This window comes from Vidua chalybeata, chromosome 1, assembly GCF_026979565.1.
Source record: "Vidua chalybeata isolate OUT-0048 chromosome 1, bVidCha1 merged haplotype, whole genome shotgun sequence".
NCBI lineage: Eukaryota > Metazoa > Chordata > Aves > Passeriformes > Viduidae > Vidua > Vidua chalybeata.
Genome location: NC_071530.1, coordinates 10,100,597 through 10,116,175, shown reverse-complemented (window position 1 = coordinate 10,116,175; position 15,579 = coordinate 10,100,597). Strand labels below are relative to the sequence as shown.

Genomic DNA, 15,579 nt, shown 5'->3' with positions numbered 1-15,579 from the left:
TGCCTAAATCAGGAGAAAAGAAAATCCATTCAAAAACCAAATAATGAATCATCTTTTTAATATGTGAAATTATCTGAAAGCAGCCATTTGTCATCCACTATATGACACATAGGAAGACTGTTACTTACCTTAAACATGGATTTACAAAAAAAATATTCTCTTGCTGTTTTTATGTATTCTTACTCAGGAATATGACATGCTTCCATAATGTCACTGTTATTATTACTTTCTGTCAATCCCAAGAGGTATTAACACTTCTAAAAAATGCTACTAGTACAAATATTAAAACCTTCCTTATAGCTCCAACTATGTACATGTGCTCATAATTTTCAATTTTGACCACTGTGTTTAAAAATTCTTAGTATTTGTATGTTAGCCTATATGCCCAGACACTGATTGATCTTTTAAAGAATTGCAGTTGACCTGGCCAAATGATTTTGAGCCTGGAAGAATATATTAGCTGCTCAGTTTTCATCAGAAGAGATATTCTGATGACATGGTAATTTTGTAACTTTATTTTGAATATTATGTATTATGCATACTCATTTACTATGTCATCTGTGTTTCTTCATCAACCACTGGTACCATACTGCAATTCAAAAGGTCTCTATCATTTCCTTGTCAAAAGTTATCTCCTTAGAAATGTCACATAATTGAAACTAGATCAGTGTTCATCACTCTTGTCACTGATGTGCATGGGGAGAATTTACAATGCCCGAGCACTTTTTAGATTACTCTTCACTGCTAACACCTTGTTCATCTTTCTCAAAGTACTTCTTGCATTTCTGTTTAGTCACTTATTTTTTTTTTCTGAATGGAAATTACTCATACAATCTGGACCTAGACTTTAAAAAAAAATCAAACTACCCATCAGTTACCAAGAGCAGTACTTCTTTTTCTAGCATCTGAGTATTTGTTTTCTCAACCTTGTTTGTAATTTGTCTGACCTAACTTTACCCAGCTAAATGTTATTCCCACTATCTTAAACTAGGCATCTCTCATAAGAGTGGGATGAATTCCCAGCTAGACATGCCTGTCTCCCTTTATTACATCTAGAAAGAGCATAAACAGCTAACAAACTCAGCTAATATGTAGCCTAGAGTAATTTGAAATGTTAAAATGGAAATTGTATAGCATTAGCTTACCCACTTGTCTCCGTGGAGACATCATGAAAATATATATATGCTTTAATGTATTCTAGAACTCCACTGTGACCTCAAAAGTGAAATTCCCAAAAATACAATCTCCTTCCAAATCCTCTTGGAATTCCCCATCTCTGGAGAGGTGCTCTTCAGTTTGATGGTCCATTTTGCTTCTTGTTGAGGCCAGGTACACATTAATTCATTTGGGACATCATCTTTCCTTCTGCACTTCACTGTTCATTATGTTTGGAGAACCTGAACTGTTACACTTCTTCCACTTAGGAAGCCAGTTTTGCCTGTCACTTCCACCCCAGAACTTCCAAACTCTGTCAGTGGACCCTTGTCATGGGCCATGTTATAATGACTTTCACTTTGTTAGTCACCTGCACTGTTTGTAACTCTCCTCATTAGTGGTCTCTGCCTTCATTATCAGCTCACATTGGTTCTGACAACTGAAGAGTTGCCAACTGGTTACTTTAGTTCTTTTAAATTATTCATATTGATTACTTTGACAAATGTGATGTACATGTCAGCCTGGAAATGCACACAAAGCAGAGAGGGGCACAAAAACCTCAGTTTTTATTACAGTGGCTGCTACAAGTTATATTGTAGACCTTTCTACACAGTGCAAGCTCCACAGAACAAAGAATATATATTTTTTTGTGCATCCAGCACCTAATACACCTTGATGAATATTTTGACAGTATGGATCAAAGGTCGTAATCATCTCGTGTCTTCTTTAAGAGCATCTTATACACATCTTGGCAAATATGGCTTCTTATTTATTTGAGCGACCTAACACTTCATATTTCTCTCTACCTTCTGGGAAAGTCCTACACTAACCTCTCAGATTTTCCTAAAGAAACAGATTATTTACAGATTTTATTGCCCTTTTCTCCTTAACTGTTATATCTATTTCTTGTATTTTGACCAAGCTATCAACTCCAAAATGCTAAATTCAATTAAAGTACTAGAAATGTTACATATTTCCTAAAGATGGTTATGCAAAACAAATACAGGGTAAGATCTCAATTCAAGGAATTAAACCTCACTTTTGGATCTTTGGGTGCTCAGTTTAGTAAATTTGGTTTTTTTATATATAATTAATTAATTAGTAACATAGAATTACGTGTAACTGTTTCACAGTCTCACTATGCTTACTATCTCTGTCCCCAAGGGCTTTTAATAGCATCAACCTTCCCCCTCACCAAGACTTTGTTTGGAGCAGGACACTTACTTTGTAATGCGGTCAATGTTAGCAATTTGCTTCTGGTTCCGGATTATTTCTATAGCTGCCCAAAGATGCTGGATAGCCTTTGTGTCTGCCTGTCGTCTCTTCGTTAGGCGTGCCATGACCTGTTCACCTGGTCAGCTGCAGCCAAGAAATTAAAAAAAAAAAACAAAACAAAAAAAAAAAAAAACAAAAAAAAAAAAAAAAAAAAACAAAACCAAAAAAAAAAAACCACCAAAAAGTTAACCAAGAATTATAAAACAAGCTACATGAAATATGATTACAAGGAAAAATGCATTGTTGCATAGCCATGCAATTTGTATGTAACAATATGTTTTCAAGTGCTTAAAGAGTAGTACAAAGTGAAAGAAAAGTAGTTTACAAGAACCCCTTTCACATCATGCAATTGAAACAGAAGACCAAAAGCAAGCAGTAAAATATATGAAATCAATAGCAAATTTAGGTCATATCTCAGCTCCTTATATTTGGTAAAAATGCAAAACGACCCCAGCCTGAAGCTGCCACAGACTCCTGCATTGCCTGAAGCCCTTAAAAAGGGCGTGTGGTACTTGACTACATCATACAGCATAAGCATGAATTCTGACACAGAGAAAAAGCTGGACCCACAGTTTAACATAAAACACAGTCCTTGGAGTATTCCCTTCATGTTCTTATCATTTACAGCTATTTTTAAAAAGTCCATTCTATGAGGAGAAAACCGAAGTATATTTTCATGGATGATAAGTCTTTAAAAAAATATTTTGGAGCAGTTCCATTTTCTGTAACATGCTAAAACCCAACAGGGCCAAAGTGCTTCTGATGGCATTTGCCCATCTAACCAACCCTGAACAGGAACATAATGAGCATCTGGCTTTGTTTACAAATTTTCCAAAAGCTGGAGGCAATGAGTACAGATAAGCCATAAATCGCCTACAGCTCCACTACAGGCACCGAATCCCTTTTTAAAAGCTTAACGATGCATTTTGATCACTAAATAACTTTCTTCCACTGCCACCACTTTCTCAATGAAAAAATGACTGATTTATGAGTGCTACCAAGGTCTATAATTTATTTTAGAGCTCTGTCCTCGGAATGAACCCTGTGGTATGCACACAGATATTTGTAGCTAGCAGAATATTAACTTCAGTAACCCAAAATAATATAAAAAATGCAAAAACATTTCACCATCTGTGCAATGTTAAAGATGGGAATTTAAGTACTAAAAGTGTCCCTGCTCTCAAATTCAGAAAAAGGAAACAGATTTGAGTATTCCATCAGTTGCAGCAATGTAATTTTCAAGTCTATGGGACCTACAGGTACTTATCAAAGAGGGCTCTCAAGTTTTAGATCTGATATAAGCTCGGCGACACTTTACAGGTGCTATGAAATGAACGGCAACATTCACTCCATTATTAAGGATAAGAAATTATTTAAAAGCATTATACTTAATGCTATGTAGCCTATTTAAAGAAAAAAAAATAAGGAAAATAAAAAAGATGTTGTGAAGTGGTATGTACACGCCCAGGTCTGTGAGGCCTTCCTGGCTGCAGGAGATATCAGGGAAGGGCAGAACAGAGCAGCACTTGAGATGATGTGATGTGGTCACACATCGATCCCACATTTCAGCTTTAGAAATCTCCTCCCTCTGGGGTTTAAAGGAAGGGCAACTAGAGGGATGTCCCAGAAAAAAAAGGCCAAGAACACAGTTTTGAAGGAAGGATAAGAAGGAATGTGACAGACATTCAGCTAAGAGTGACAGCAGTAGATAGCATCACCTGACAATGATTCAGAGAAAGAAAGTCTCCATTGGGAACAGCAGGAAAAGACATTTCATCCCTGTAAGCTCCTCTGCATTAATTTCACAGAACATTGCAAGTTAAAAAAAAAAGTTTTAAGATAAATAGAGTAAAGCGCAAAAGAAGTTAGATCTTAACACAAAATGTGGCAATCTTTACAGACCTATTGTTTTAGCACAAAACTTCTTTCCTAGCACAGGCATGACTGAAAGATCATTCTTCTTATTCCAGTTCTGCACAAACCCTCTGTACAAAAGCTGTCAGACGACAGGGCAGCCAGCAAGCTGGACACGGGGTCTCTTGCACAGCATCACATCCCCATGCAAGGAGCAAGCGTTCGTCCTTCTTGACCCCGATAGCAGTGTGAAACAACAGACCAGTTCTCAGTTTATTTAGCAATCCCAACTCCTTTAAAAATAGCCCCTGTTTCTGGCAGCCCAGCATATGGCTGCCATGCCAGCGTCTCACCCGGCGCAGAGGACAGTGGGGTTTTCTCTCACACCCCCCTGACGCCTGCGCCCAAGGGCACAGCACAGAGCAGGGTCCTGGGGAAGCCACCTGCCACCTCTGCGCGGTGCCATGGCCCCACTGCAGCCAAAGGGAAGGCTGGCCTTTGGGAATAAGGAATTCCCACTTCTCCAGGGCAGGAGAAGAAGCCCATGCTGGAGGCAGGGAGAGGGAGAGCGAAGGAGCACTGTAACCACGAGCTCCTGGAGCCCTGTAGCTGCAGAGTGGGAAAGGCCCTATGGGATCACTCTCCCACCAGCCCCTCACTCCATCCTTATCCTGCTGTGCTGGCTTCAAGCACGCCCAGGCCATGCCCTGGGCTATGGCTAACAGCCCTCAGGACAGGTGTCCACCTCCTGTCCTGAATGCTGCAGGGATGTCACATCACTGGGCCAGAAGTTACCCCCAAAACACAACCCTTGTGGGTGCCCCCCAGATGGCTCCCTGCTGGCTCCCACTGCTGCACACACGGGCATGGCCATGGCTCTTCCCCTCTGTCTGCAAATAACAGCAACAGGGACACATGTGGGACACAGCAATCACACCTGTTCTATTTCCTTTTTTTTTTTTAATTCAAGGTACAGTAATTTTAGCAGGTGTTCTGCCTTCAAAGAATATACATTTCACTTTCATAACTTTGGTTTACTATTTAAGAGCACTTTCGTTAAACTCAAGAGTTGACACTCTACTACTGAAATAGCAGCTCTTACACACCATACTGCCAAAAATACAAAAATAGAGTTTTTTTTTCCCAAAAGCGCAGACTACTTTAGTGTTATTTTAATCTTTTAATTGCATGGTGTAGAAAAAATATAGAGTCTTTTTACATTACAGAAAAAGTTTAAAAGATTGTGGCTTATTTCTTGCTGTTCACCACAGTCACTCTACCTCTACAGTAAAACTAACCACAACAGTCTACTCCCTGCACTCCTGCAAAAATATAAGCAGTTTTCTACATTATTACACTATTTTAAAGGGAACTTTTATCCAATCAATGCCTTCGAGTGCTACTTCCAAGCAACAGAAAATCTTCCCAGTGTCTCCACAGGAACAACTTTTTCATGCAAATAGTAGTGTACATTTTAATGGGAGACACATTAGAGTCTTGTCTGTATTTATCACTCCTGATTATGTGCTTATGTGTGGGCTCACACACACACACACTTTGGAGAGAACAAGCATAAACATGCAGTGCGTGTGAGCATGTGTAAAAATCTATGGCTCAGAGGTGAAGTATCCAAAGAGGCTGATTCACCCATGCAGTCTTTTAAACAAGTTTGAAGTCCAGAGACTCTTTAAAAACACAATACTGGATTGTACATTTACAGATAAATGCTTGAAAATGTTACTCATTCTCCTCTTCTGTTATAACATTCATTTAAAAATCCTGGAAAGAAAAACTAAAAGCTGAAGTAAATATTCAATTCCTTTTTCTGATTTGCTGGGCACTGTGCTCATTTAGCTATGGTACACCCTGTCCATACAAAATTATTTGCTCTATGCCACTTCATTCATGTTTTGTCAGCAAGTTTATGGTAGGATACAGCTTCTGAGAGAAAGGTTGACAAACATAGATGACTGAAAATGTAGGAATTTATATCAGCAGGATCTGTCTTAGGTTTTGTAGGCATCCATGCGACCTGAAGAATATAAGAAATATCCTCCTAACAGAGAAAGTTTTATGTGGCTGATGCACCAGCTCACACACTTCCATCACACCCTCAACTGCCCAAAGCAAACTATTTATGTTCTCAATTTTCAACTCTCCGACTTTTCCTCATGCACTCTGCGTATGGTTTTACTGCACTTTGTATTTTGAATCCCTCTTTAATGTCCTAAACACATTTTGAAAAGTATGCTGCTTTACTGTGTGCAGCTTTCCTCAAGAGCCAAATGTTACCCACGCTTCTCACAGGCAGGCTCAACAACCTGTTCTTTATCTTGTGAACACACAAGATAACACACACAGCAGGGCTTATCTTCCCCAGGTCCCCAGCACAGCCTCACTGCCGCGTGGCAGCGGTGACACGGCAGTGGCAAGGTGGACACTGTCACAACAGCAATGCCACCAGTCATCAGCACGCACTTGGCTGAACCAAATACTGTGCAGCTGTCTGCTGCAACAGTGCTGGATATGGAAATCTGAACTGCAAGTCAAAAGAAACAAAAATCACCTTGCAGCAAGTGAAGGGATTTAGCCCAAGGAACCTCCTGACTTGCTGCTTGCATCCAATTTAGCAGATACTATCAAGTACTAAGTTTAGCTAGAAACTCTCCCTGCACACAGAAAAAACTCAAAGGTAGTCAAATCTTGCCACGTGGTAGCTGTTAAACACCATTGTCCAAGCAAAATATGATGCTTCTGAAAACTCCACTGGTAATTTGGACTTTGCACTGAAGCAGACGGCGTTGCAGTTGGGTGCTGCTGCTCTGATGGGAGCTGCTAATTAAGAGCTGACAAGCAGTAGGTTGTTAAATCTTGTGTTTGTGCTTCACTCTAAGTGAGGCTACCTGTGGTGCTCGGCCCTTCCAGTGCAAAGTCAAACAGGTTAAACTCCATCCCTGCTATCAGCCACCATTTGGCTGGGACTTCGTGTGCACTTAAGTGCACTGGAAAGAAGGTTTAAGGAGCTCATCCTTGCCACTGCTCAGCTAGTGGTTGCTGCCTTTTGGCCTCACAGCCCTGTGAGGGACTATTGCTATTGTTTCTTCCATAATACACAGTGAAAGATTTTAGGCTCAAAAGCAGGAAGAAGCTAGGCTCAGTCCTAGTTTTTGTGGCTTTCATGCTAAGTTTGGGTGATTTGGGAACTTAAACACAGGCTCAATTTCATATTTGTAAGTACTTTATAATATGGGGTCTAGTGTTTATTAAAGTATAACTCTTTATAGCAGGTATAAAACTGTACAAAGCAGTACAAAGAGTTCCAAATGTCTAGCTTTGTTCTTGTACTATATAGGAGTCTACCATTAAAATACAGATTTGCAAATTGATGCAGAGTTTGGGTTCTTGGACTTCATACAGCTCTCCATTGTACTGTGAACTTCTACAAGCTTAAAATTTAGTTTACAGTTTAAACTGCTGTTAAATCTTATCTTTCATCACTGGTGCAGTGGGAGTATGAACTCTTAGTCTTCCCCTCCTACAACAATTGTGATTAAAAGTGGTAATTATTCTATTTTTACATAGGAAAGGTACAGGTAAAAATGTCTTGACTAAGCAGCAGCATAGGTCATGCATGGGGTAAAAGCAAGAGACGGTTTAATTTCATGTCTATCTTCCATAGCTGGTGATCCAAAAATGTGGGGAGAAGCTGCTAGGGTGAGGACAAAGCTTTTGGTAGGAGAAATTCCATATTTTGCTTACTATTTATTTGTCTTCATGAGTGTGCAAGATTATAGGCATAACCAAGGATTTGCTGGGCATCTGGTAGCAGGAGATTCTCTTTTGTAAGATTGAGGGTTATCAGAAATAAAGATTTTGCATACAAAGTCATTTTCAAATGTTGAAGAATAAGCAAATGGTTTGGTATATTAGATATTTATTTTGGACTTAATCCCAATCCACTAAAATCAACAAATGCCTTTCTGCTGATTTTCCAGGGTTTTGGAGTAAACTTTCAACTGCTGTTGTATTGCCACATCCTCACAATGAAAAACTTAGGGATGTGTTGAATGATTTTAATGAACCTGAAAGATGTAACAAAGGCTTGTGAGTGAAATAGGCAAAATTTTTTGGCAATTAAACTAAACTCAGAAAAATAGATTATAAATAAATAATGGTTTTTTTTCTTAATTAGGAGATCAGTTCAGGCTGTACTGCTATGATTTTGGAAGCTATTAAAACATAGATTTTTGCATGTTGAATGTGTGTCATTCCTGATGAAAATATTTTTATTTCATTGTTAGCTTAAGGACTATACAGTCTATTCAAAAGAGGAAATTTTATTAGCATAATTATCCTAAATATTTCCCATGTGCAAGTACAACATCCCTGCTGATCTGTGCAGTTCCACCTCTTGCATTCCCAACTGCAAGGTTTCTAACCTTGATGTCATGCAACTTTTTGAGTGAGGTTTTGCATAGCCCCCTGAAGTGCAGTACAGACACAAAACAGGACTGCATGAATATAAAACTGTAATGTTTTCTTTGTTCTCTCTGCAATTTAATTTTCCCCAACTCCTGTACACAGAATACATGAAAGCTTTTGCTTCTACCTTGTGCCATTTCAGGATGGCAGTGAGCCACTGTAGAAATCTGAGCCAAGGATATTACAGAATTAAAGGCCCCAAGAATACTTTTACTACACATATGTGCAAGGTCTATTTTAATCCCTGATACTGCATTTATTTCATTTGTATTGTATTCCATTCATAATGATTAAGTAAGTGTCCTTCACTGGGGCCAAGGCATACAGCACTTGAATGTTAAGCTCAGACATTTTGAATCATCAGTATACAAATGGTAGAACTCTTTATTTTGCTTTTGGAGCCAAACTTGGACTTTCCTGTTTAATTAACTCACCCTGTTAGAGGGAACTTGATACAACTGTTGAGGTGCCATCCCAAAAGAGAATTTCTAAAAGTGTAAGTGCAAATAGAGTATAACAAAATCTGATATGAAGCATCAACGCAAGATGCTCAGAAAGTACATGGCTGAATAAAAGCCATATACTCCAAACAAAGGCTGTCCAAGTGGTCTTGTTGGCTATCAAATACAAATGTATGCACAGGACTAAAATACATTCTGCTGCCTTTCCAGCCAATGCTAGTCTGGAATTTCAGAGACAACAGCAAATGCCAACCTAATATTTGAAAGAAACTATCCTTTGTTCCTGTCTGGCAGAAATCACTGAATAAAACTTTATCTAGCAATGCAAGTTTGGACAAAAAGAAAAGCATAGCTGCCAAAGAAAGTAATGTACTTGCAAGGGCTGAAAGCAAAGAGCCAAAGCTGTAACCAGCAATGTAGCTACACCAGCTTCTTTCAAATGACTTTTTTGGTGATGGTCATCATGTTTTACTCTCGGGACTGTGCCTAGGCAAGCTGAAGCTCATAACATATTTTTTGCTATGGATCTGTGTTAAGACAAGATTCCACATTGATCTTCTAAAACAAGCAGTATTTTCCTTAATATTTCAACTTTTAATTGGTATTCAGTGCATAGAGAGTTAGTTTTTATAGCCAGTAAGAGAATTAACAGTTAAACAGGAACATCAAGAACCACAAAAGTTTCTGTTTTACTGAGAAAATAATGTTTTAAAGCAGTTCTGAGGAGGTTTAGACTGGATATTAGGAGGCATTTCTTTACCTGCAGGGTGGTCAAACACTGGAACAGGCTTCCTAGAGAGGTGGTTCATGCCCCAAGCCTCTAAGTGTTTCAGAGGCATTTAGCATTTTCCCTTAATAAGATGCTTTAATTTTTGGTTAGTCCTGAAGTGGTCAGGCAGTTGGACTAAATGATTACTGTAGGACTCTAACAACTGAAATATTCTTTTCTTTTCTATTCTACTCCTATTTTATATGACCACTGAAAATGCATACACTGTTAATACATTTAACAAACTTCTGAACTTCTAAAAAAAGAAATTTAGTTTGGTTTAATTAATGCTTAACTAATGAAATTAAGTTATGCTAAATGGTTTCCACAATGGAGCTTGCAAGTTGTTTTAAAAACACAGGTCTTGCAAAATGATGCAAGTTTCTCAGGAAGATAAACTTCAGCTTCCATAGTAGCAAAGCCTCTTATTTTCAGGATGATGATGTACTAGACTAATATAAGACTACTCATCTTGGGGCAAAGGAAATGTCTATACAAAAGATGGTCCAACACAAGTACCTTCAACATCACTAAATAATACATGGTTCATACAAGGTGTAAAAAGATCATCCTACACGTCTTGTCCTTGATCACAAAAAATAAGGTCTCATCAGATTTGGTTTTTTTGGGGAGTTATCAAAAATAATGCTTGCGTCCAAGCTGCTGTCAGCAGCACTCTGGGCTCCCCTGTACAAATGCACAGGCACATCGATACAAGCAAGCCACACACACCTGCCTTGATGAGAGGGGCTTCAGCCAACACATTTTACCTTCCATTTGCCACAGACTAAGAGCATGAGGAGGGCCAGTTACAGGAGATTAAATGGCACGTGGAGAGAGGATCATGTTCTGAACACACACTGCACACTAACACAAGCTTTCTGTGGTTTAACTCCACCCACTACCAATTCCCATATATTTTCCAAAGCAGCCTGAAGCTAAACCACTGAAAGATGCTGAAGGAGAATCCATGGAAGGAGTTAACTCCTAATGAGGAGTCTGGGCTGTTTCCCCATGTAGACAAGCCCTTAGTAAATAGATGCTTCCTGTCCTCTCACTTGGTTGTAGTGAGCAGAGATGATTAATGCAGCTGTGCATCCTGACAGGCTCCAATGCTCACTTGGTCGTAAAACAGGAAAAATCATGGCCAAAGAAGGCTGATGGTGAGGGCTGGAATTTCGGTTTGGATGATAAATAGAGGCCACTTTGATTCTGCAACTCCCTCTAATAAAAAGTGATAGGTGGAAGACATCTTAGAAAATGCTAAGAAATATAAATGAGAAGAGTAGCTCCTTCTCTTGAAAGCAAGCTTTTGATCATCATCTTCCTTTCTGCTCTGAAAGCTAAGGAGCTTGGTTGTTTTGTAAGCCTCAACTGAACCGATGCAGTAAATTTCTCTGTCAGTAAGTAAGGTATAATAAATAAGGTATGATGACATAAATAAATAAATGATTTTTCATGGTATATTAGCAGGTAATGTAATTCTGCGTAAGGTCCGTTTCACACTAAACAATGAGAAAGAGAGATATATTTTCCAGGTCAAAGAATCATGAATGTATGGAAAAGTACTAAATCATGAAAAAGATAAATTCATTGCAGATTATGTAGGCTATATGGTGTAACACTGAGCTGATGTTGACTTTTTTTCCAATTTAATGTGAGATTCCAATTTGCTGGAGTTTTTTTTTTTCTCTTTCTCTGAACTACACACAACTGATGCTATCTTTAAAGTACAAATTGTGATTCTGGTGGTAGCAACAGGACCTAAACCTTAGATGTTTGTAACAACTATTCCTCTACCAGGCTGCATTTTTATTGACAAAAGGCAGCTGAATCAATTTTTGTTGCTCCTTAACAAAAACAAAGTCTGCCTGGACTTGTTTCTTTCAAAGCTCTTCTTTTTGGCCTCTCCCTCTCTGTAAATAAAAGCACAGCTACAGAACTTCTAAAACTGCTCAGATATTGAGTTATTTTAAAAGTGAGTGTGTTATGCAGGCATGACCACTTTTCTCCAGCAATCAGGCCACAAGTAACATTAACTCAGAGGAGACTTTCTCTTGTCAACACTCATCTGCAGGAAAACTGGTACTATAGAAAGAAAACAAGCACAACTCTGAACCAACTAAGGTTTCCAAACTAAAGCTCCTTCAAGGCCAATATGCCTGGGCTTACCCTTGAAACTTTCAGAAATATACTCAGAACTTAGAGCGTTAATACACACTGATCTGTAACGCAGGTAAGATGAGCCTAAGAAAAACACTGCCAAAGCTTACACGCTTCTACAGCATTAATCAAAAGAAACTTTCAGGCAGGGAGAGGATCAAATTGTAAAATCTGATCTTTAGATCTTGCTTCTGAAATTCAAGGTGAATATCAGAAATAATGGACCTGAAAGTTTCAGTCAATGCTCTCCCAGCTGTGGGACAGTTCATCAAGAGAAAGAGCAATCCATGGTGGAAATGGAAGCCTTTCCCCTAGTGCTCATCTTGCTTAGCTTTCTCTTCTATGTTTTTTAGAGAATGTATTTCCTAAGTTGGGCACAGACATCTGGCTTAAAAGTACAATCTGAAGTACATTTGAAGCATATGTTCTCTCCTTCATAGGCAGTACCCAAACTCACTAATTACACACATTCCTACACAGCTTTCCTCTCATCCTGCCCCAAACCAACTCCATCATCACTTCCTAGTGAAGCCTAATCCCTATCCATCTCTAAGGTCTATTCCTTAGGTATATTTTTTATACCTCAAAAACAGGTAATTTATTAAGTTTGCACTTTCTTACTTCAGATTGCCCTCAGCTCTCCCCCCAAAACATTCATGTCTGGACAAGGACAAAGCTTGCCTAGAGGACAATTTACAGACAAGTGAGAACAGCAGTTTTCATGAAAACCAATGTACAGTGAAAAACAACTGCATTCATAACTAAACAAATCCTGAAGTGGAAAACAGCTGAGTATAATCATGATCTTTTCTATTTATCTTTGCTGCAAAAGTTAACAAATGGAAAAAATGAAGAAAATAACTTTCAAAATCATAAACTTTATAAAGAGAAAAGTCAAAACATTACTCAAAGAAAGAAAGATCTTCCAAAGATCAGAGCAGATGATGGAAGTATGTTGCCATTACTTCACATAACACCAGTTTCTCAGCAAACCTGGTAATAGGTGATATCAAGAAAACCTCATTCTACCATTTCAGGTTGGTATGTCCTTCCTACATGCTCTTTAAAAGCAGGGAGCAGGAATATACCACTTAACTTTATAACCAGCTCTTGGCGTGGCTCATTGGGTGGCAGAGGTTGGGAAATGGGTTTTTCTGGCACAGAGTTTTTCCCAACACTGTAATCTGGGACTGCACTCTCAAATTTGTTGAGCTGTTTCAAAGACCTTGGTGGGAGTTCTAGTGTGATCTCTTTTTATAATATTTTCTATTACCTATAACTTTCAGATGCTTCCAACTCCTATTTCTCATCTTCTCTTACCTGAAGCCAGCTTACATGTGTTTATTTTTTAATGCAGAGAATTCTTCCCAAGGCTTCTCGAGGACCAGTTGTGGATGAACAGAATTACACATTTTTTCCTGAAAATCCATTTCAAATCAGCCTGATTCTTGCATGTTATATCTGTTCTGTACCATTTCTTTGGTAAAATGAATACTTTGATCAGTGGCTTGCTATTATATTCATATGCACGTCCATGGCATGTGCTGGAGCTACAAAGAGCCCTGTGTTGTTTTGGGACTACAGCACTTGCCACTTGCAGAATGATGTTCTGTGTCTCCTCTGGCGGGTGCATGTGAAACCTACTTCTTCAAGCACTGATGGTGATGTCAATGACATAGAGCAGGTCACAAGGGCCCTTTGGGGAGGACATTACTTCCTGAACACTCAAGAGCTCTTCCTGCTCTATCATTATCTAGGGCTGAGGTTTATTAAAGGCAACAGGACCACGCTGTTCTGTTCTCAGCCATTTCCTTCAGACACCGAAACATGGGATTAATAATTTTGTCAGCAAAACTAGGACTTCATTTTTCAGATTATTTCAGTTTTCACTACTACCAACATTTGGCTGTGGTTTTATTTTACTCCTTTAACCTGAATGCAGATGAATGATAGGGAGCTCTGACACTGAGACTTAGCCCTACAGGGTGGGGGAACTTCCTAGATGTGCAGGACATAACTGAATAGTGTGCCATCCCTGTGGCTATCAACAGAAGTAAAAGCCCAGAAAAATTAACTAATCCTACAATCAGCTTCCTCTAAATTTCAGAAAATGTCATTCATGAAATATAGCCTCCTGTTGTGATTTCTGCAAAAATCTTTTCTACGTAATGCAAAGAAAATGAACTGCAAGAATATCATAACATTATGGTGTTATCACAAAGGCCAAACCTGTTGACTTGGAATTTGGATTTACAATACACTATTCTGCAGGAAACAAAATACTGGAATTCTGGAAATCTTTCCAATCAATATCTTCTTTCATCATGTGGGGTTTTTTCAACCTAGGCAGAAGACCTGGAGTCCACTGAGCTGTTAAAGCACCTGCCTGGAATGACTCCAGTTGTGATGCCTAATGTTGAAAGAGGCATTTAACTTAGGGCTACGTCACCAAGCACTAGGAACCACCTGAAACACAGTCTAACACTCCATCATCCTCTTAAGCTGCTCCCTGTCCTACAGGACTGAATGCAAAGTGGAAATGGAGAGGGTCATTTGCTCCTGACAGGGTTTTTGAAGCTGGATTGCTTGATTTCAGACAGCTACGTCTTAGGAAAGTGGTTATTTTCTCACAGGGGTGTAGCTTTTCTTCTCGTGTAAGTCATATCCATTAATGAAGAACACCATGTCTAAATCTGGGAGGACTTCATAATAGTAGTGATTTCCTTACAGGCTTATATGGCTGCTTCTCTTTGATACACTTACATGCTAAAATTCCTTCTAAAATGGTTTCTAGAGTGTGCTCATCCCCTATTTCTCACTTGTCCATGCCCGCTTCCTAGCATTTAATTTAATTTTTCATTTTGCTCTTTTGAGTACAACAAGACATAAAGCAGACTATGAGAGCTTCTTTTACACTGAGGAGCAAGTTTTTTTTTCTTTCAGTGACACTGAGGCCCCGGTGGGTGACCACAAAGTGACCAATGATTTATTCTACTCTATACCATGACATTTAAAATGTTTTTCACTGTTTTCACCTTCATTAATAGAAACAGAATGTGTTCATCCAGGTGATGACATGCTGAAGGAAAACCTACGGGAAATTGAACCGGTCATTTTAAACTGAAGAAAGACAAAAAAGGTATTGTTTTTAAACACTTCACATCTGTTCTCCTAGTGCTGAGAGAGTCTGACTTTTACCACCTTTTTTTCTTTTGCAAATAGTCTGTTATTTATTTTTAGACATGAGATTTCCTACTGAAATCAACTGTGGGTTTACAATCTTTGCTGAGTTCCAACGACAGAACCAAACTTTTGAGGAGACTTTTCAGGTATTGTTTGTTGGAGACTGCTGCCACCACAGTGGTCAAACTAATTTAAAGCACTACTCTAAACCAACTGCAAGAAATTCTACTGTCCAGT

The 15,579-nt window shown here is 38.8% G+C and overlaps 1 protein-coding gene across 5 annotated transcripts in view; it reads right to left on the bottom strand.

Annotated features, from left to right (window-relative positions):
- ZMYND11 (zinc finger MYND-type containing 11) overlaps positions 1-15,579 on the bottom strand; it is a 103,644-nt gene that overhangs the window by 57,236 nt on the left and 30,829 nt on the right. For all 5 annotated transcript variants that reach the window (XM_053952046.1, XM_053952072.1, XM_053952061.1 and 2 more), the window contains exon 2: positions 2,380-2,514. In XM_053952046.1, coding sequence (XP_053808021.1) covers positions 2,380-2,495 — 116 coding nt within the window. In that variant the 5' untranslated portion in view covers positions 2,496-2,514. The remainder of the gene's footprint in view (positions 1-2,379; positions 2,515-15,579) is intronic.